At 38.6% G+C, this 22,150-nt stretch overlaps 1 protein-coding gene across 5 annotated transcripts in view; it reads left to right on the forward strand.

The window, feature by feature from the left end:
- Positions 1–22,150, forward strand: part of ANO8 (anoctamin 8) — a 131,764-nt gene that overhangs the window by 53,615 nt on the left and 55,999 nt on the right. For all 5 annotated transcript variants that reach the window (XM_089670845.1, XM_089670846.1, XM_089670848.1 and 2 more), the window contains exons 2-5: positions 11,124–11,234; positions 11,333–11,465; positions 15,821–15,959; positions 20,044–20,140. In XM_089670845.1, the coding sequence (XP_089526971.1) occupies positions 11,124–11,234; positions 11,333–11,465; positions 15,821–15,959; positions 20,044–20,140 (480 nt within the window). The remainder of the gene's footprint in view (positions 1–11,123; positions 11,235–11,332; positions 11,466–15,820; positions 15,960–20,043; positions 20,141–22,150) is intronic.

Here is a 22,150-nt window from a genome sequence, read left to right on the forward strand (position 1 = left end):
AGCATCCCCCCTCTCCTACAAGTGTAGCTAATCACCTTCTCAATGGCACAAAAGCCATTTGACATTCAGCTGTGGTCATTTTGATTAGCTCAGCATGAAAGGAGCTTTCCTGGAACATTTCAGTCCCTGGTAGTGCAACTTAAGCAAACAATCAACTATGGGTGACAAGACACTGTGAAAAGATCTCCGGGATCAAATTGTGGACAGGCACAGGTCAGGAGATGGATAAAAAAATATTTCAAAGGCTTTATCAATGGCTAGAAGCACAGTAAAGTCAATTAAGAAGTGGAAGGTATAACACAGATCCTCCAAGGACCAGGACATCGCACCAAACTGGATAAAAGAGCCAGGACACTGGTCAGAGAGGCTACAAAGAGGCCTACAGCAACTCTGAAGCAGTTGTAGAAATTTATGACAAAGAGTGGTCATTGTGTGCATGTGACAACAATATCACAAATGCTCCACAAATGTGGCTTGTATGGGAGGGTTGCAAGAAAAAACCCACTCCTCAAGAAAGGACACATGTAGTCACAACTGAATTTTGTTAAATGCACTGAAGATTCTGAGGTCACATGGAAAAAGGTGTTCTGTCACATCAGACTAAAATTGAATTAGGTGGTAATATCCTGTTATGGGGGTGTTTCTCTGCAGCAGGGACTGGAGCACTTGTCAGAATGGAAGGAAAAATGGATGGGGCAAAATACCAATTAATTTTTGAGGAAAATCTGTTGCCATCTGCCAGAAAGATGTCAATGGGAAGAAGGTTTACCTTCCAACATGACAATGACTCAAAGCACATAGCAAGAATGAGCACACGGTGGTTGAAGGAGGAAAAGGTGAATGTCTTTGCATGGCCTAGTTAGATCCCAGACTTAAACCCCATTGAAAATCTGTGAAATGATGTGAATACTGCAGTACACAAATGGTTACCATCAAATTTAACTGAACTTTAGCAGTTTTACAAAGAAGAGTGGGCAAATATTGCAAAGTTTGTAGAGACATATCCTAACAGACTTTTCTATACCTGCTGTTCTTGAATTCTGTGGCATGATCACTATGCCCTGTGGGTAGGCACTGTGCCACTGAGACACAGATCCTGCCTTCTGGATTACAGTGGTGCCGAAAGGAGGAGTATCAGGACACGGAGTCAGTACAAGAAGCACTGCTTGCAGACAGCAAGGTACCATGCTTTAATGAAAGGAGATTTTTCAAGTAAACTTATATTGGATTGTCAAAATAACTATTGTTTGTATTACTATTACAATACTGATGTTATAAAATGAAAGTGTATACTGTGACTTAAAATTTCCATTCAAGAAAACATTTGTTAAGAAAATTGATGTCCTTGCTGACTTTTTTACTGAAAATATTAGTTGCCTTTTGGGCTTTCAAGAAATGAAAAAATACCTGTGGGTTGGCTAGGGGACATTTGGGTGCAGAAAATGAATTCCAAGATGAAACCCATAACTATTTAGCAGTTGGGCCTGAGAATGTTAGGAGTGAAGTGTACATATATTTTACATTTCATATATTCATTAGGGATGCACCGAAAGTTTGGTGGCCAAAACGTTTCGGCTGAAAACACCCCTTTTGGCCATCGGCCAAAATGAAAGAAAGCACCGGTACAGGTGCCAAAAAACACCGCCCCTTGTCTTACTGACCCCATATCTTTCCATAAAGAGGACCTGTCACTAATTACTTCTATCATAAGGGATGCATGCATTTCTTGTGATAAGAATAAAAGTAATTACATTTTTTTTTAAAGGAACAGTGCAAAAAAAAACCCCAAAAAAACCAAATGCATTTTTTAAAAAAAGTTTAAAGTGCCCCCGTCCCCCCGTGCTCGCACATAGTACTGAACGCATACATAGGCCATGCCCACTTATGTAAATTGTGTTCAAACCACACACGTGAGGTATCTCCATGAATGTCGGAGCAAGAGCAATAATTCTTGCACTAGACCTCCTCTGTAACTTTGCACTGCTAACCTGTAGACATTTTTAAAGCATTACCCATGGACATTTTTAAGTACTGTAGTTTCACGCCATTCCACGAGCGTGCACAATTTTAAAGCGTAAATCAAAAACAAATTCTCCTGCGCTCTAGGACCCAGACGGGTGGCGAATGGATGGAACCAGACCTGAAAAAATCGACCACCAATGCATATAGGGTTTTGCGGCTCCAAACAAGGCTGGGGAAGCCCAACCAATACTGCAGAACGAAATGAAAACGAGAAGCGCATCAACCTTGCGCATTACCTCAATAACCAAAAATTAATTCATTATAAAAATATACTCACAAACAGCGAATAAAATCAGGCATGTAAGTCCTCAAAGAGACTTGAAGACAGCATGAATCCCATCAAGGGGATGGATATTCAGTACAGCTGACGCGTTTCGAAGGGTGTCCCTTCTAATAATTAATACATTTTAGTTATTGAGGTAATGCGCAAGGTTGGTGCGCTTCTCGTTTTCATTTCGTTCTGCAATTTTAAAGCATGACATGTTGAGTATCTATATACTCGTAGCATCCTCTTTCATATTTTATAAAACAATTGGGGTATATATATATATTTTTTTTTTTAATCAAAGTGTATTTTTATCCAAAAAAATATATATTCATTTTTAAAAACTGCGCATTTCGGTTTTCGGCCAAGTGCATTTTGAATTTTCGGTTTCGGCACCAGAATTTTCATTTCGGTGCACCACTAATATTATGTCATTTTGTATTACAAACCATTTCAAACCTGATGGAGAGTCTTGTCTGCACTGCAGTATATTTCAAAGTAAAACTGCACAGGAAGTCTTCTATACATGGATAATAATACTTGCTACACACAAAAGCTCATCTGTTCCTGTGTAGCCCATCTTGCAAAGCCCCCCTCCTAACCCCCTTCCCCCCCATACTTGCTTTGTCTGTACACTCTCAGTGCTCCTTCCTTCATTGCAGCCAGTGCCGGAATTGGTGAGCCAGAGTAGTGATGATGTTACTCCCTCAGTCACATGCCAGTGCTCAGATTTAGTGGTTGGCTACCAGGGAGGAGCACTGTCACAGGGAAGCAGGTCACAGGCTCCCCCATACCTGAAAATGCTTGGGCAGTGTTGCTAGTTTAGGGGGTCTGTGTCTTAGAGCACTGCATGGGCAAGGTAACAGTGTCATTTTTTTGTTGCTAAAATTTCTACTTTCCTTCTCCGAACAATTACTATTATTTATAATGCATACCGCTGATTAGGCACTTGTATTTTTGCAGCCAGCAAGCCTGCAGCATTCAGGCTTTGTTTACAAGGCTTTCCCTGAGCTTCCGGGGTGTAGTATTGTGCAAATAGCTGGCAGCTGCCTACACTTCTATGAGTTGTCCATCTGTTCATCTGTACTGAAGCCCATCGTATTCCTTGCAACTTCCTTGTTTATTAACACCTGCCTGTTTCTGTTTTAGGGTTTTTAGTCTTTTATTGCGGTTAATGTCTGCTTTATTGAATTGAAAACCTACCTGGTAGAACTCTTTGCTTAGATTTGCTTTACTTGTGGGCACAAATAGCTATTCTGTAAGTCAGGTTTATTCATTTAAAGTGGTTTTAAAATCTTAAAGAGGAGCTCCAGTCCTTTTTGTGCTTTTTAAAATTCAACAAAAACTGTAGCTGCTGATTTTTAATAAACACACATTCACCTGTCCCAGGATCCAGCGATGTGCTCAATGGAGCCATCCCTTCTCTCCCTCTTTTCTCCCTGGTACCAGCATCTCAACTGTGGACACCTGGCTATGACAGCTTGTGGCTTCACAGCCAGGAGCCCATTGAGCATGCGTCACGCTGCTCCTCCTGAATGGTGCAGCAGTGTTCTTCAGGGACTTGTGAAGTGTCCCAGAAGACTGGGGGGGGGGGGGGGGGGAGGAGGGAACTGAACTTCCAGCTCATTCTGTGCATTAAGGTAAAAAAACCTTCTGTGCCTAAGTCGTCGCCCCCCCCCCCCACTTACTTGATCCCTATTGTGATCCAGCTATGTGCATGCGCGGCTCTCCAGGCTCTGTCCCTTCTCAATCACACTCTGTGATGAGGCAAGTGAAGGGCGGGCCCCACTGTCTGCGTATATGGATGCAGGCAGCAGGGCTCGTGAGCAAGCTCGCATGAGTACCCTCATAGGAAGGGCACTGGATGAAGAAGACGATCCAGGAGCACCTGCAGGGAATCCAAGAAGTGGAGGATCGGGCTTTTCTGTACAAAACCATTGCACAGAGCAGGTAAGTATGTTTTGATATTTTAATTAAAAAACCTAAGCGTTATAATTACTTTAAAGAAGTCTGCTTAGCATTATATGCACTCATTGGTCAGAAAAATTGGGCAGAAAATGTAACCACTTGCCTACTGGGCACTTATACCCACTTCCTGGCCAGGCCAATTTTCAGCTTTCAGAGCTGTCACACTTTGAGTGACAATTGCGTAATCATGCAACCCATATGAAATTTTTACATTTTTTTTGAGACAGCTGTCTTTTGGTGGTATTTAATCACCTCTTGGTTTTTTTATTTCTTGCTAAACAAACCAAAAACAACTGAAAATTTTGAGAAAAAAAAAAAATTTCTTAGTTTTTGTTATAAAATTTTGTAAATAAGTGATTTTTCTCCTTCTCTGATGTGCGCTAATGAGGCTGTAGTGATGGGCACTGATAGGCGGCACTGATTGGCAGCACTGATAGTTGGCACTGACTGGCATTGATAGGTGGCACTGACTGGCACTGATAGGTGGCACTGAAAGGCAGCTCAGATGGGCACTGATATGTGGCATTGATGTGCACTGGTAGGCACTTGTGACGTAACCGTTCCGCCTGGGCTTCCTCGTGTGGAGCGATGCGTCTCAGCCAATGGTCCCCTTTTCCGGCAAGTCTTCCAGTGCTCTGCCAAGGCAGGTATTAGAGCTGAAAACCAATCCTTCCCTGCTATCCCAAACCACGAGTCGAGACTTCATGTAGGGTGAAATGACTCAATCTTCATTGAACACAGTTCACTATATACAGCTTCACCCCCACCCCCACCCCCACCAGACAGCCTGGCACTGGGTTTTCCCCACCCACAACAAAACCCTATGACACAACAATACAGTATGAACTCTATAGACATGAAAGACTACAAGTTCACATTACCCTAAACAAACAGTGTAGAATGCCTGTCTACATAACAGCTGCTAAACATATACAGCTTTACCAAGGGGAAAAAACTGAAACAGAAAGGGCAAAATGTTATCACAAAGGGACGGTTCGTCACAGCACTGATATGTGGCATTGATGTGGCACTGATGGGCACTGGCAGGTGGCATTGATGAGCACTGACAGCTGGCATTGATGGACATTGACAGGTGGCACTGCTGGGGCTACACTGATAATCAGGGCACACTTATCAGTGCCCTGATGATCAGTGTACATTTCCCCTCTTAGGAATGCCGATTACCGGCTCTCCTCTCCTCACGAGCTGTAAATTCCTTATTTACATGCAATCAGCTGTGATGGACACAGCTGATCACATGATCGAGCTGACGTCTTCGGCTCTTTTCGTTGACCAGTGATCCGCTGTGTCCAAGGGACACAGCGCACCACCGATCGCCACACTGTGTGCCCCCGGAGTAGCGCATGCGCGGTTAGAGTGAGAGGACATCATATGACGTCCTACCAGAATGAGAGAACTGCCTTGCGCCTGTATTTACCTTATATGGTGGGCGGGAGGCGGTTAAAATCTGTCCCTACTTTAGTAATAGGTGTGAAAGTACATAAACAAAGACTTGAATAGTTTACTGAGAAGTGGCCTAAAACATAGCAAGTTTTTTTTTTAGTGCGGATTTTCAGTTATGACAGCTTCAGACTCCAGTACCAGGATTCAAGATGCCTCATCGATATCAACAGTGTTGAAGGCAGCCATTGTTTGATGAACATGGGACTCAATGGACGGCTTTGGACTTAATGGCAAATTATGGGTCCACAGTAAAGTAGTTAACATCAAAATAAAGCCGTGGGTGTCAGTAATTGATATAATGCATTGCACTCTTGACTGTATTTGCAAACATCAGTTGACCATACAAAGAGCTTCTCTGCTAAACCAGTTAGAGTTGTTCAATGAGTCCCAGTTCCAGCTATACGACTGTGATGGATGATTTTTGTCCTGGAGTTATATTTAATAGATGCAGTTTCAGCACTGATCTAGCACTGCACGCTGAAACTGCATCTGATAAATATAACTCAAGGATAATAATTATCCATCCATATTTTTCCAGCAGAAAATACCTACGCCTCAATGAAGGAAGGCTTTTGTATAATCATTAAATTGTGTTGTCATTCTTCAAAAGACAACTTTATTGGAACAAATAAAAGTTGTACCTGAATTAACTTTCATGATTTGGCACTAATGTCACTAATCAGTGGTCAGGCGCGTAAGGAAGTGGACAAGTATCAACTAGCTAGTTAAAGTCAGTACTGTGCATAATAGAGAACCCTTATTTACTATAGTGGAAGTAATTAAAAGTTTATTTTTATTTTACTTTTTTAGTAAGTAAAATGGCTGAAACAGATGTGTCACAGGTGTCAAAATTTGGATTCAGCAGATGCACCATGTTTCAGTAATTAGCCACATTGGTTATGAGACCTTTTGCTTATGACAGTAAACATGTATCAGTCACTTTTCTTTTTGCAGACTATTAGGAGAGAAGAGTAAAATACTTAGCAGTAATGAGTAATAGTTTGAATTCATATGTGGTACTAAGTGACATGGGTTGGCAGTTAAATTCAACCTGAGCTGAAATTAACCCTTCAGCTGTAGATGGAGTAGTCATTGGATTGCTCTATATTTAACAGGAGTGGGTTACTGTGACAAGATCAGGTTCCAATGACCTTTGCAGTGTCCAGACATCAACCCTGCCTACAGGTTTCTTGATATCAGTTTATCTTCTAGACATGAAAAGGAAAGCAAAATCAAAGCTGTCTTTTTAATAACATAAAGCATTTATGTGTCCTAGTGTATATAGTTAGTTAAAAAAAACAACTACATAGTGGTATGTAAAAGTATTAAAGATAATCACATGCTTTAGGATACCAGCTGTCCCAAAAATGGGGAAAAAAAGAGGGAAGACCGTAGTCCAATGTTTTGATTTTGTAAAACTGTGTATTTTCTCATGGTAAAAATGGGACAGTGAAAAAGTAACCAGACGTTATCCATACTCAACAATTTACTGCTCTTTGAGAAAATGAGGCAAGGACTCTTGATTGATTCCTATAGGCAACAACTGTTCTTAATGCATAATAAAGTGCTGTTCTTAATGCATAATAAAGTGCATTGTGTATTGTTTAGAAATGTTTTATGGTGTTTCAATTCGTGTTAAAATGGCAAAGATATTGGCATTTGTTGCACTGATGTGCATTCACATAACACATATCACGTAGCCTGTACAAGTTCATTTTGGGGATACACTACAGATAGAGCATGAATTTGTAGGCTATACTGCAACCTGTTGCTTTTTTTTTTTAACATATGTTTTCACCATATTTCTGCCAATGAGATTGTTCTTTTGTGCAGTTCAGCAGCTTTTTGCTATCTAAATAGAATTGCAAACTCTTGATATTGACTGAAGTGCGCTATTTTTCATTTTTGAGGAGTAAGGTTGATGAAATCTTTTGTGTAAGTAGATAAATTTGAGTTAGAAAAGAATTGAATGTTGCCAAATCTCTCCTAGAATAATTCTATTATTTTGAATGAAGTCCAGTAATGAAATAGTGCATCATCTATTTTATGAAGTCCATGTAAAATATAATAAAAAAAACCCTCAAAAGCTATATGTATTTCCTCTCTCAAATGATTACTGTAAGTGAGCTACTATCGCTGAAGAGCATTAAGTCTTACTATGCTGGCATTATACCCTTCTGCACCAAGTATGTGTTTTCAATGGGCCCCTGAAAAAAAAAAATCTGCAGCTCATTCTTGATAGGCTGCATGGTCTTTGGTACTCCTAATGCCTCAAGTAGGTTGTTTTAGGTCATGGGGAGGGTACCCATGGTAATATTCAATTAATAGACACAATTTTTCCTCACTGCACTGTTTAAGTGGTCAGTTTGACAGCTTACAAGTTTAAGTTTAATGTAAGGGGTTGTGTGAAAACAATTTAATAAAAAATACTTCCTTTAGCCATGCACCCCCCTCCATTTTTTACTATCTTTCCACCTCCTTCCCCAGATAGCATGATATTGCTTCGTGGAGCTGGAGGGTAATCTATATATCCTGTCCTTCTCTTCTCGCCCCCTACCCTGTTTTAGATTAAGAAAAAACCTAAGATTTCTGTTGTGCAACGCTGTAAGGCAGCCTTTCTCAACCTTTTCAACGCAGAGGAACCCTTGAAATAACTTTCCGATCTCAGGGAAACTCTGCTAAAAATGACTATATCTAAAACTCATGATACATTAGTGAGATGGTCACTGGGAAGAATGCTCTTTACACTTGTGGTCATTGGAAATAATTACCCCCTCATAGATAGCTAAAAAAGATCAGTGGTGTTACCGGGAACTTATCAGAGGGGCAGAAATTGCTAATTTCTCAAGGATCCCCTTGCAACCTCTGGAGGAATCCTGGCAGAGAAACGCCGTTGTAAGGTATTAAGATGAAACATAGGGGTGGATTTACTAAAGGAAAATAAGCTGTGCATTTTGCAAGTGCAATTGTACTCATTTTCCCTAGAGCATAGTAAACATGGTGAAGCTTTACTTTGCAGAGAATACCCAGTCTGATGCAATAAAAATAACATTTTTGCTTGCACATGATATGATGATGGAAATCAGCAGATCTTCACCACATTCACTAAGCTCAGGTGAAAATGAGTGCAACTGCACTTCCGAAGTGCACAGTCTGTTTGTCTTTAGTAAATCAACCCCGTGGTCATTTGGCCTTTTTAGATCTTGCTTTATTTGAATATAGATGTGAAATCATTAATTACGCTGGCCAGACTGTTCAATTTGTATACCATTTGTGTTCACTAATCTGAAATCTTAAATAAACTAGAAAAGCTACAATTCCTGGTGAAATTGTGTGAAGTGTTCTTGCCTCCACCAGTAGTCTACAACTGGAGTGGGCGGAGTAACTGGGTGGAGTGGCTTGAGTAACTATTGTGTGGTTGGAGTGGCTGGAGTAACTGTGAAAAGGTTGGACTGGGCAGAGTAACTTTAAGGAGTGGGCAGAGTAACTGTGTGGAGTGTTTGAAGTGAGTAAAGACAGTAAACATTACACTAACCAATTGATTGATCAAATTTAAAAAGTGCACATGGCAAGCTTGATAGAGTGAGAAATGCATTTCAACTTTTAATTATTTATATAGCACATTTAATTGCAATATTGTTGCCCAAAGTGCTTCACAGTTACATTAAAACATACATTTATAAAAACATTAGCAGCATTATTACCTCAAATACTCTCTACTGTAGAAAACTTATTTCCAAACCTTTAACCAGAAGCCGGCCAAACTGTCACCAATTCAAAATTAGATTTCAAATAGGGCAGAGAAGAGCGGTTAAAAACAAAATGCTCCAAATTGCTCACTTCACTGGCATCTTCAAATGGTCGTAGTTTTAAAAACTATAAATCCTACAGCGAAGAGCTTTATATTGTGAGAATCACAAGACCCAGACCTACATTTTGATGCATAGTATGTCTCTGAAATATTAAAAATGAAGGCACAGTCGCAGTTTAGAAATTGCCCTTCAAATTTGAGGTGGCTAGAGTGCAGTTTCAATGAATGTCAATGGGCGGCGTGAGTTGCAAACAAATGGTCATATTGTGAAAACTATCAGGACTATGGCTTAGCCGTGGACATTTTTTTGTGGCAGCAGGGATAGCTGAACGTTTTGATATAAGATTTGTGTAGGTGGGCTTGAAAATGAGGGATTGATGGCAGTTTAGAAATCATGTCCTGATTTTTCAGCTCATACTCTAGCTTTTGTCAGCTCCCACTCTAGTTTTGAACATTCCGCCATTCCTTCCTATGGGAACAATTTCACCATAAAAACGCTGATATTTCGTGAACCATTCGGCAAAACGTTCCACAAAGTAATAGCACACCAATCGGGAACAGTCCGCACGTTTCGGTATATTACTGTCTATGTAGAGTAAAAACTGTGGGAGGAGATAGGGTGGTAAATTTGGCTATAATAACAAGAATATATATGTGAGATAACAGTAAGTGGTATTGCCATGCAAGAACACTTAATTACAAACAATGTTTCCTCCTTTCACCATTTCAGTAGTGAAACAGTTAAACAAAAGAGTAATATTTTTTTTAGTTCCCATGATGGTCTTGATTCTTAGAAACCATTTGTAGGACACAGCAGTTCCCCACAGCCTTTCCTTATGGCGCCCAGATCTAGAGTAGGTTGGATCTCCTATGAGATCAGCTCTACAGTGTCAGACTGCTATGAATTCTTGTGTAATCTTCTTCTTTTGCTTAATAAAATACAATTATTTAAAAGGCCTATTTAGAAACAAAAATAGAACCCTTGCACTTGACTAACCCATTTTTCAGGTTTGTGTAACATTTACAATTGTAGAGGAACTTGGGGCACTTTTAAAAAGTCTCTCCAGTAATACATTAAACACACATTCTACCAATAAAATGCATATTAATAGTAAATGTCACTTTATATCTTTCTATTGGATAAAATATATGCAGATGAGAACAACATCAATTAGCAACACAGACTAATTTGAGCTCTAATGACAGATTGCTTGAAATGCGCATTATTGTAAAAGAGGAAACTAAAAGGCTAGTTAATTGCCATGTATATTAGTGTGTCATGCTTGAAATTATGTTTAGCAGTGTGTTCAGTATTTTAGCTTGGCTGATGATCTCTTGGAGTGAGAACATTAATCTGTATTAATCTGTAGAATGTTTTTTGTTACGAGAAAGCTTATTCCATCTTCTTAGGAAAACAGGTAACCTGGGGCTAATGGCATTTATAAAGATATGTAACTGTGTCTATTTGCTCTAGTAAGTTGAATGCAAGCAATAGCAAAGTAACTAGTATTGTAGTCTTTTTTTTTTTTTGTTTTTTTTTGTTTTTTTGTCAACTAAAACAAATTATGTCAACTACTTTCTCTGTTTCAACAGATAAACTTTTTGGAAAGCGCCTCCTCCAAGCTGGCAGGTACATCACATCACATAAATCCTGGATGAGAACTGTGCCCACTGAAAATTGTGATGTGGTCATGACATTTGCAGGTACGTTCTACAGTTTACATGTCTAAACTTTTTAACACCAGGATATTTTCATGAAGTCATGATGTAATTGTGCTTTTTACCTTTTTATGTGCTTCCAGACACAACAGATGATCACACACTGCTCTGGCTGCTGAATCATGTACGATTGGGAATCCCTGAGCTAATAATGCAGATCCGTCATCACCGACATACCCGAATCTATGCCTTTTTTGTTACAGCAACATATGAAAAGTATGTGCCTTAAAAGTATTCACTATGGCAAGTTAAAAATTGCTTATTGGCAAAGCTGCTGCCTTCAGTTATAAAGGTTGTTTACCATACTTTAAAATTTATGTTGCTGAAAACAGAAGCTTCTGAATGGGACCAGTGTTAAAGCCCAAAATCTAACTGGTTGGAAAGATAAGCTAATTCACTTTTAGCTGTGGACTCTTTCTTCATTTATATATGGTATTCAGAACCAGAAACCTTTTAGTGCAAATTGTAAAAACTTCTTCAAAGGGTTCTGCAAACATTGTGTGGTAAAAGTTGATCTTTTTTTTAAATTCTACTTTATGTTTTAAAGTGGTTGTAAACCTTAAATATACTCATTGAAGTGACTGACCTCAGGTGATACACAGAGACATAACAAATCCCCCTACATAGGTTGTACCTATCTGCAGTCTTCTCTTCTCTATATCCATTCAAAGTACTGAATGTATAAAGCTTGTTTGATAGTTCAAGAAAAAGGGGGCAGAGAGCTGAAATTACACACTGCAGTGCTCAGTGAGGAGAGCTCTGAGAGCTGATTGGAGGGAAGAGATACCACCCTCCCCCTCCACACCGTTCACAGGTACAGATCTGAGGCTGTCAAACTGCTGGCACTCCCTCCCCTGTCACCATTTTTCTCTTGGTGTCAGGAAAACCTGTCGGAAGTGATTCATGCTGATCACAGAGGAATGAAGCAGCTGACAGAAATGACACTTAGTGCTCTTTATTGAGACAAGTACACACTTTAGAGGGATGTGCTTTGTTCATATGTCACGTCTAGAGGTTTACAACCTCTTTAAGCTAAATCTGTATAGTCATCGTAAATACAAAAAATACATAACACCAGGTAATTATAAAACCTTATTTAAGTTATTGGAAAACTTTATTTTTCTCTATATTTACCCTATCCATCTTCAAACCACCTTATCCATTTTTAGAGCCTGAACACCCAAGGCCACAAAAAATTATACTATTAAAAATCTACTAGTATGATATATTATATTACTTTTTTGAGGTACCTTTCTCTTAACCAGTCTTTTGAGTAATTATTTTAATGTAATCAATATTATCAAAATTGCCATCCCTTTCCTGGGAACTAGGTAGAAACACAATCTTTTTTAAAATATTTTTTTGTCTCACCATTAAACCACTTACCCTCAATTCTATTCCAAAGCCTTTTAACCTTTCTACAGTCAAAGAGTAAATATTTCAATTTGGAGTAAATTTGGCCCCACACCTCAAACAGTGACAAGTATTATCACCATTCTACCTTCAGAGCATCTAGTTGTAGAAATAAAGGCCTTATTGATACATTTCAGATATATTTATTGTCTCTTAATCAGATCTTATGTCTCTTAATCAGATCACAAACCTTATAGCCTTCCTCTACCAATTCCCCCAAGTGTCTTTTCCTGGGGAATGTAGTCCTCAACTTTTTAATATGCAAATCCTTTACTTACAATCTAATTGTACAGTCTGTTTAACTCCTTTAGAGTTACCAAAACTATGTAATATGAGGACAGATCTAAACAGCCAATTCAATTTGTATCAAAGCAGACAAGCTTTTGTGCTATATAGTTGATGGTAAATCTAAATGAGATCTACCAACTAATGAACCATGGCATGCTACTGTTCATGTACAGCATCCATTGTGTCCAACAAAAAAGTTTACAATTCTAGGGCGGTTAGGGGATAGTACGACTTGATTGTTTACAAATACCTACAATAAGACTTCTGCTTCTTTGTGCTATGCATCTACTGTATGTACATTTAATGCATTGGCAATGCGTTTTCATGCTTCATGTTTCTTTGGTTTTGGCCAGTGGCAAGCTATAAAAGGTTTTTTTTTTTTTTGTTTTTTTTTAATGCATAGTGACAATAGAGAAAACACGTTTGCATGCAGATGTGTCATTTTGTTCCAAAAGTAACATAGGTTTGCTTACTTTCTGTGTGGAAAAGTAACAATGTCCTCCCATCCTCTCTCACAGATAGGTGCAGTCTTTGTAGGTGTCAGATGGGTCAAAGAAGGAAGGTCTTGCCCTCATCAGCTGGATTAGCTCTTCTGTGTCAACCATGCTGTGGCCTTCTCACTTGCTCGTTCTGTACAGCCAGTAGAGTAGATGATGCTGGTGGTGTTTTGCTGTCATGCTACAAAACAACTCAAAAATGCACCAAAATGCATGTGCGCTTTCATTGAAGCCTATTGACTCAAAATTGCACCATCCTTCACAAAAAAAAACACCTGAAGCTTTTCCAAAAAGGAAAGTGCATAGATATAAATGGATATAGAATAGAATGAGAAATGCTATCTTGTGTGCTGTTGCTTTTCAGTAAATGTGCATGAAAATGCACAGGTATGAACAGAGCCTGAGCTATGATTTGACCAACCTCCTAAAGCCAACTATACAACTAAAGAGGGCTGTTTACATGCTACGGTCTCAATCCTTTGTGACAAGGCCATGGCAGATTTAGCATAGTGTGTCCACTGTGGATCGCTTTTCAGAGACTGTATAAGGGTTTGCACTTTTAAGCCAGGAGAGACTTTGTATGCCTTTTTTTGTCAGAAATGTTTTTCCCTACCTGTCAGCTTTTTTCTTTCCCAGTGGGCACTGAGCACATTATAGTTCAAGCTCCTGGAGTCTCAAAATTTGTGGGCTGTTTAGTTCTGCTTTAAAGGATAAGTTCACATTTGTAAAGAAAATGTTGCAGGTAAACAATGTGCATTTCTATCTATCTATCTATCTATCTATCTATCTATCATATTATTTTTTTAACTAGGAGTCTGCAAAGCATTGCACCCATGATCAGCAGATTGATGGGTGCAATCTCAGGCTCCAGCAGACTGTCAGTGTATCTGTCTGCTCGTACCTCGCATGGGCAGGCAGCTACAGAAAGTATCAATGAACTACAGTACCTAGAGAGCTCGACAGCACCTTGGTAGTTCATTGAGAACTACAAAAGCCACAAAGGCTGTTGGTTCTTGTAGTTCTCCCATTCACGAAACTCTGTGAACAAATGACGCGGCCGATATACTTGAGACAGCGGGTGAGGGAGAGGATCCCTGGCCTGCTGTTACAAGGGGGCATCAGGGGGATGTGGAGGCTGTTGTAACAGTAACATGTTACATCCTGAATATGGGTGTAACATATATCATGTTACAAAAGGTGGACATATCCTTAATTCAAGAATCATAGCCCCTTATGTTTTTTTTTTTCTTATTTTACACAGGTGAAAGAGCTATCTATCTATCTATCTATCTATCTATCTATGTGTATATATGTATATATATGTGTGTGTGTGTGTATATATATATATATATATATATATATATATATATATATAATGGGGTTTTGTGTTTTGTTTTTTTTTGTTTTTTAAAACATGGCTAAAGTAAAAAATCCCATATGCATTTGCATGAACATGCTGTAATATGTACAAATATAGTGTCATATGATTGCATGCCTGCTAAGCCCTGCCCAAGTCATCAATATGCAAATAAAGTCCCCTGGTAACCATGAAAAACAGAATAGTTGGCATATAAGTTATGGGTCATCCCTATGGAGATAATGAAAGGGAGGTGCCTTAGTTCTGCTATCCCCAGTATCTCAGTTATGTTGAACTTTCTTGTGTTGCATATCTTAAACATGATGCATGCAGAGTACCTTCTACACCCTGAAGAGCACATTCAAGTCTATGAGTCAATGGATGCAGGGTTTATTCAATTTTGTGTGACTACTGCCAGCTTGCAGTGGCATGCAGGAAATATGGAGCCAGACAGAATAAAGACATCTGCATCTCCAGGACTGTTAGAGCCACACGTGGACCCGGAAAACAGTACACAAGGAGGGTTGCTACTTTGGAAAAGTAATTGAATTTATAAAGGAGACAGCTTGGATACAATTAGCCGTTCCAATAATTTTATTGGCATCTGTGCTGGCTCCAGTATCTTTCTGATTTCCACTATCTGTGACATCTGCCATAAGAGGTTGATTTGAAAAGTAGTTTGCATCTTTTATTTGCAAAATAGAAACCTGGTAAATCAAATGCTTGTTCTTTAAGTTGCAGGTTTTGTAATTTTCCTTTCTCCTGTACACACCTCCCAGTTTATCACTTTTTCTACAAGAATAATGACCACACCAATCCCATTTCTACATATATTCCATTTCTTATGTTTCAGTTTGGCATGATTTGTTTACAACATTATTCAATTATTTTATTAATTGAATTATTTTATTTGCTATTATTCTATTATTATACTAAAACTTACATGTACATATGTTTCTCCATAGTACTGTGTCAGTAAGTGTCTTTTTTTTTTTCCCCCGTTTTACCTTTTGCAGTTTGCTCCGCGGTGCGGAGGAGATTGGTCTACGTAAAAACGTTAAAGCTGAGTTTGGGGGTGGAACGCGTGCTTTTTCCTGTGAAGAGGACTATATTTATCAGAACATTGAAAATGAGCTGAACTTTTTCACATCTCAGGTAATTTTACCTCTTGTATAATATACAAGAAATAATTGGCGTGTGCTATAATCACTTTTTGTATTTATCTCATAGAAACATTTTATCCTTTTAATGAAAGAGCTGTAACCCATATAAACAAATCAGGAATCATCTTACTGATCTGACTGCAGTGCAACTAAGTTTAATTGGATGCTATGGGTTACTGCACTTCCAGTATCATCATTGCTGTTATGATGCCTTAATGAATATGCCACTTGAGTACATTTCATCTCTTTATAATTCATAAATGGTTCTAGCAATGACAGATACAATTAATAATATTGTGAAAATGTGCATATCAGCAAGAGCTTTGTCCTGCAGTTTGCAAGAGCAGCACAGAAACCAAACTGTACAGTTGTGAAAAGTACGTCTGTAGAGCTTTGGAGTCAAACCTCTGGTTTGACGCATCTGAAATAAAAAACAAGCAATGCCATGTGCTGGCACAACACATTGCAGCACTGGCAGCACACATTCACATTGCACGCCAGCATATGCATTTTGTGCTATGTGTTATGCACTGTAAAAAGTGAAGGAGCCCTAGGTGTCATGTCATACTTTTATCTACAGTGATGCTAGTTGCTTTGAAAAGAACACTGGTCAGAGTAGAATAAAAAGCACAATTTTTTAGTTTTGTTAAAGCATATCTAAGGTCAGAATGGTCAAAATGTAAAATCATATATTTATTTCCACATTACAGTTCAATTATTTCTAGCCTACTCCTATTAATCTGAACAATCTTGAAGTTTGTAAACTTTGTGAAGACCCCCACACATCTACTTTATTGAGTTCTGTGACATGCATTCACTATGCCCTGTGAGTAGGCTCTGCTGTGTGTCACATTTCACAGAGCCTGCCTTCTGAACTACAGAAGTGCTGAGAGGAGTAGTTTCAGGAGGAGGAGTCAGAACAGGAATCACTGTTTGCAGGTAACAAGGTACAATGAGATATGTAGTCCTTAGAAATTGAAAGAAAACCACAGAGGAGAAGCTGCAAAGCATGCTGGGAATCCAGAAAGTTGTGAAAAGAGATGACCAGCAGACAGGTAGAACTCTTTCAATAAGCTTATATTGGATTGTCAGTAATAACTATTATTTGTATTGCTATTATAATGTTAAAGTTCTAAAATGAAAGTGTATGCCATGGCCATAGAATTCTTTTGTGTCTTTTGCCTTTAGATTGTGTATAAAATAAAATGATTTTTGTGAGACCATCAAACCAAAGTGTTTCCAGAAAAAAAGATATATGCATTGCTTCATTATCAGAAAATTATTACCAAAACAAAAAGCATATAATGGAAAGGCAAAAATTGCTCTGGTCCTTAACTGGTACAAGAGCTGAAGTGCACTCTAAAAAATAATGTTTTGGCTCAACAAAAAAAATTAACGCAACAGTTTGCATCAAGCTTTTTAAGTTATGACAATGTCTGGTGAAATTAAGTTGAAGCAACAAACTACATTGCATTGAGGTAATTAGCTTTTCTGATAGAAATGAATGCATTTTTATTTACCGCCAACTTAATTACTGGCATTATAAACACATGTTTTTAAGTTGAGTACTTAAACATATTAAGTTAATTCAAATAGTTTTTCCAGTTTTTATAAGAAACCTTCAAGTCACGTGTACTTAATTGCTACAATTATGAGCAAGTTTTTTAAAGTTGAAAAGCAGTTAAAAATCAAGTTGATCCAAATTGATTTTCTGTATTAGTTTTTAGCTTTGTTTTTTTTATACTAGCTTTCAAAAATGAATTAATCAGTTTAGGCTTACACTAGAATGTGTTGCAGAAACCCCGCAATCTGTGTGCATTTCGCGCACCGCATTCAAATCGCACTACCCTTGCAGTCTGCAGTGGATGTCAGTGTTGCAAACACAGTGCATTTGCTGGCACCAGATTGCATGGTACAAAACAAAACATGCAATCTGGTTGCACTGTGGTTCAAAAATTGGTGCATGCATGTCTTTGGTGCGATGTGGTGTGATTTGAGCTCATTCAAAATGAATGGGCTCAAATTGCATTACACTGAACCACATGTGAATTGCACAGGAATGTGTTGCCGTTCCTTTGTGATTCACATGCACTTCATTGTGTGAACCAAGGCCCAACAATCTAATTGTTAAACAATTGACATTTTTTGCACACCAAAATCAAATCCTTAAAGTTGTACTGATGAATGAGTAAGCACTTTGCATTAAGATTTTTTTTAATATTGTCTGTCTGGTGCAGAAACTGTTTCTCTACAAGACCTTTGCTATATTGTGCAACAAATTGTGGCAATATAGTGAAGCTATTGGAGGATATTGAAAGTTGATATTTTGTGAGCTTTCTTACAATTTGCTATATTCTTTCCGCATTACCCTGCGACAACCATTTTGTGAACTGAAATAAAAGTGAAAAATGTCATCTGAGTATGACTGTGCTATGGAACACATACGTTCTTCAGAGAATACTGTACTTGAGACCCATTACTTTAGCACTGGCTTTCAGTCCATCAAGTTCAAGGAACAGTTTTTGAAACAACTGAGACTTGATTTGTGTTAAGTGAATGGGGGTGGAGACTTGCAATGCAGCTCTCAATGTAGAGCAAAATTAAGTTACCAAGTCAAATTTATTAAGGTACCTTAACTTAAATTTCATTGTACAACAATGAATGCAGAAATGTAACTGTACATGACACACAATATTAAGTTGATGTAATTTCCAACATTATCATTTCAACACAACTCATGAAAGTAGGTTTTTAAATGAAAAACCAATAAATTAGTATTTTTATCTTGGAAATACACATTTAATTAAGTGGTGGTAACAGGTCGCTTGAGTTATTTTTTAGAGTGTGGCTTAAGCCTCCTTTTTTTTTTTTTTATCCTGTGCAGCTCCGCACTGCAGAGATTTCTCCCACTAGAGCAGGGGTCTCCAAACTGCAGCCTGGGGGGGCCAGATGCGGCCCATGGCTTGCCTTTATTTGGCCCTCGGGGCACTATTCATCCCACGAATATTAACAGTGGGGCTTAATTCCTCCTAGTGACACCAACATGGGGCACTATTCTTCCCACTGACACCAACCCTGGGGCGCTATTCTTCTCTTGGACACCAGTGATGAGCTCCGTTCCTCCAACTGACATCAACAATGGAGCCCTTAACACCAATGATGGAGCACTATTCCTCTCACTGATATCAACGGGACTGTGAGAATCCAGATAGATAGTGGGGGGGGGGGGCTATAGGTGAATAGGAGTTTACCAAACTCCTCAGAGTTGAATGAAACTGGGGGCAATCAGATCTGAACCCTTTTGGTTTCAGAGCTCCAGAATCCCAGTAAGGTGCTCACCTGAAATCTGTATGGATTAGAGGCATAAACTCCATGAAGAGAATCTGTCAGATAGGGACTTATCCACTGCTTGTGATAATGGTGTTCTACTTTTTAGTAGAGGTTCCTGAAGCTGATGATGGGAATTGAATGGTTCTGTGGAAGACTGGCATATAGGAAATAATATCCAGTCTGCCACAGATCCTGCTTCCCAAATGTAAAGCTCAGCGTAGGAACCCACTTCTATTTTAGAGCTATAGATTATTTGAAATTCAATATTATATTAGAGATGTAGTGAACTCATTCTCAGCCTTGAGTGAGTGAAACAGTAGGGACTGATCACAGCATGTATTTATTTATGTAAAATTGTAACTCTTATTGATGGTAACATGGATAACTTTATGTTCTAGAAAAAATTCACAGCGATGAGCAAGGTTAGGTGAGCAGAGTTCTCCCTGAATGACAGGTCAAAGAAATACATCTGCCCACAGCCTGTAGTGCTTGAATCTTGGATGAACAGTTGTACAATTTGCCCAATGAATTAAATTTGTATGAATGTTGTTAATAGATTCCTTCCCTCCACTTAGTGAAAACATGTTTGCGTATGGCCAGCAGTAAACAATTAGTTCTATTTCACATCCTGTTTTTCTGCTGGCATGCTCTATATGAAAATTTACCTTGCTTCTTAGTCATTGATGCATAGCAGGTCATTTGTAGGATACCTAATAATAAAGTACTATATGTGATTTGTTTTATAGGAACGTCAGAGCATCATCCGATACTGGATGGAAAACCTCCGAGCTAAACATGGAGAATCTCTGCACAACATACACTTCCTAGAAGGCCAGCCAATCAGTGAGTACTTCATAGCTATCAACATGAAACAAGATCACTGATATATCTGTAAAATGTTTACAGCTGTTTTATAAGACATTTTTGTACAGCATTCTTTCTAAAATTGTGCTTTACAAACTTTATAGTACATACTTCAGTGGCTTATATTTACTACAGGAACTTTGTGTAGAGTCACATTTTATAATAATAGATTTACAATAATTTTCTGATTTTAATTAGAATGCTACCTATTTTTAGGATAGCATGGGAGGGCTAGAATTTCTATCAGGTTTTATTAGTGTCTGTCCCCACCCCCCACTGAGGAGATTTCTCCTCTGCTCTTGGCCTGGTCAGGTAATTACCAGAACAGGAAGTGAGTGAAAATCTCCCTAATAGGAATAGGCCTGCGTAATAAAAAAAGGGCAAAAATAATAATACAGATTGTCAGTAAGAAGGTACTTGGTATGCTTTTATGTTGAGCTAAATGGCTCAGGCCACAAATTATGGCTTCACTTTATGTTCCCAAGCAGAAAAGGGATATCGGCTGTACCATATCTTCATTGTTACACTGTTCCATGCTATCTTGCTTGCTCCCCAGAGGGCCTCTTCTCCAGGTGTGCATTTGACAGCCAGGCATATTGCACGCTAAAAGCTACAAGTCAAGGGTACCTACTGCCTTTAAGTGCAACTTAGTCTTAAAGTAGTATTAAACCTAAGTGTTTTTAGTTTAGCACATTGAGCACAATAAAATAAACATTCCAGAGTAAACTATTTTTTTAAATTCTTACCTCAGAACAGTGTATAATATTACCTGCTCTTGTTCCATTATTGTTGCTTCCCAGAACTTCACAGAAAGCATTTACAGTGGACAGTGCAGTCTCCAGACAGTTTGGAGGAGGACAGAGCAGATTAGTGCCTCGTTATCCTAGGCTACAGTGCTGTGTTTCTATTGATACATACAGTGTAGGGAGACACCACTCTAATCCCTGCATGCAAGCATGGCTCCATAGCATGCTGTAACAGAAAGGAGCCACTGGAACAGGAAACCTTGGACACTGGACATGACACCAGTTTAAACAGGAGCACAAGCAAGGATTAAAAGATAAAGAAGCTGCATACTCAGTAAATGATTATATCAGCTACTGAAATTGTTTAAGCATTAGGGTTAAATATCGCTTAATTAGTTTTGTCCCATCTTCCTCAGGCTACCTTTTTGACTTTCAGTTATAGTCAGGTTAAAATAAATTTTAGCAGTCGTGTTTGCAAATAAGTGAGTGAATTACTTTACTATGAAAGAAGTATGAAAGAAAGAAAAGAAAAATATGTATGGCTAGAAGGATGTGAAGACAAAAACTACAAAAGAGCAAAACAAAGATAACAAAACTTGTAAGAAAATAAGAAATGTTGGCAAATATATTTCAAGTATATAAAAAATAAGTCTGATATTAAAAGAGACACCTGCCCATGCAGGGCAAGGTGATTGTGTTTCTGTAAAGGTGTCACAAATATTGGCTTTACCAGTGGTCCCTCAATTCTCCTTCCTCCTCAACAGCCAACTTTGAAATGACTGGCGTCGGCCCAGAGAATGGATGATACCATTGCCCTTGTCATATGCAGTGCTTAGGCCTAGTGATTGGCTTCTAGACCATAGCACTGTCACGGGTGAGAAATCACTAGCAGGGGGATATAGGTGGTCACAGGTAAGATAAATACAGGTAGGTCAGGGTGATGAAGGTTTTTACACAAATGTTTACTTTGTCCTGCATGAACAAGGAGATTTAGGGATTGATTTACCTAAACTGGAGAGAGCAAAATCTGGAGAAACCAATGAACTTCCAGGTTTTAAGCTTAATTGAGCAAGCTGAAGTTAGAAACTGACTGGCTATCATGCACAGCTGCACCAGATTTTGCACTCATGAGTTTTAGTAAATCAACCCCAATGTCTATTCAAGTGGCATCCCTCTTATACAATGTAGACCAGAGGAATTTTGATACTATACTTTTTTTTGCAAAAGAAGCAATTATTTCAGT

This window comes from Staurois parvus, unplaced genomic scaffold (assembly GCF_062004578.1).
Source record: "Staurois parvus isolate SC_StPar_1 unplaced genomic scaffold, SC_StPar_1.0 ptg000096l, whole genome shotgun sequence".
In the NCBI taxonomy this organism is placed as follows: Eukaryota; Metazoa; Chordata; class Amphibia; order Anura; family Ranidae; genus Staurois; species Staurois parvus.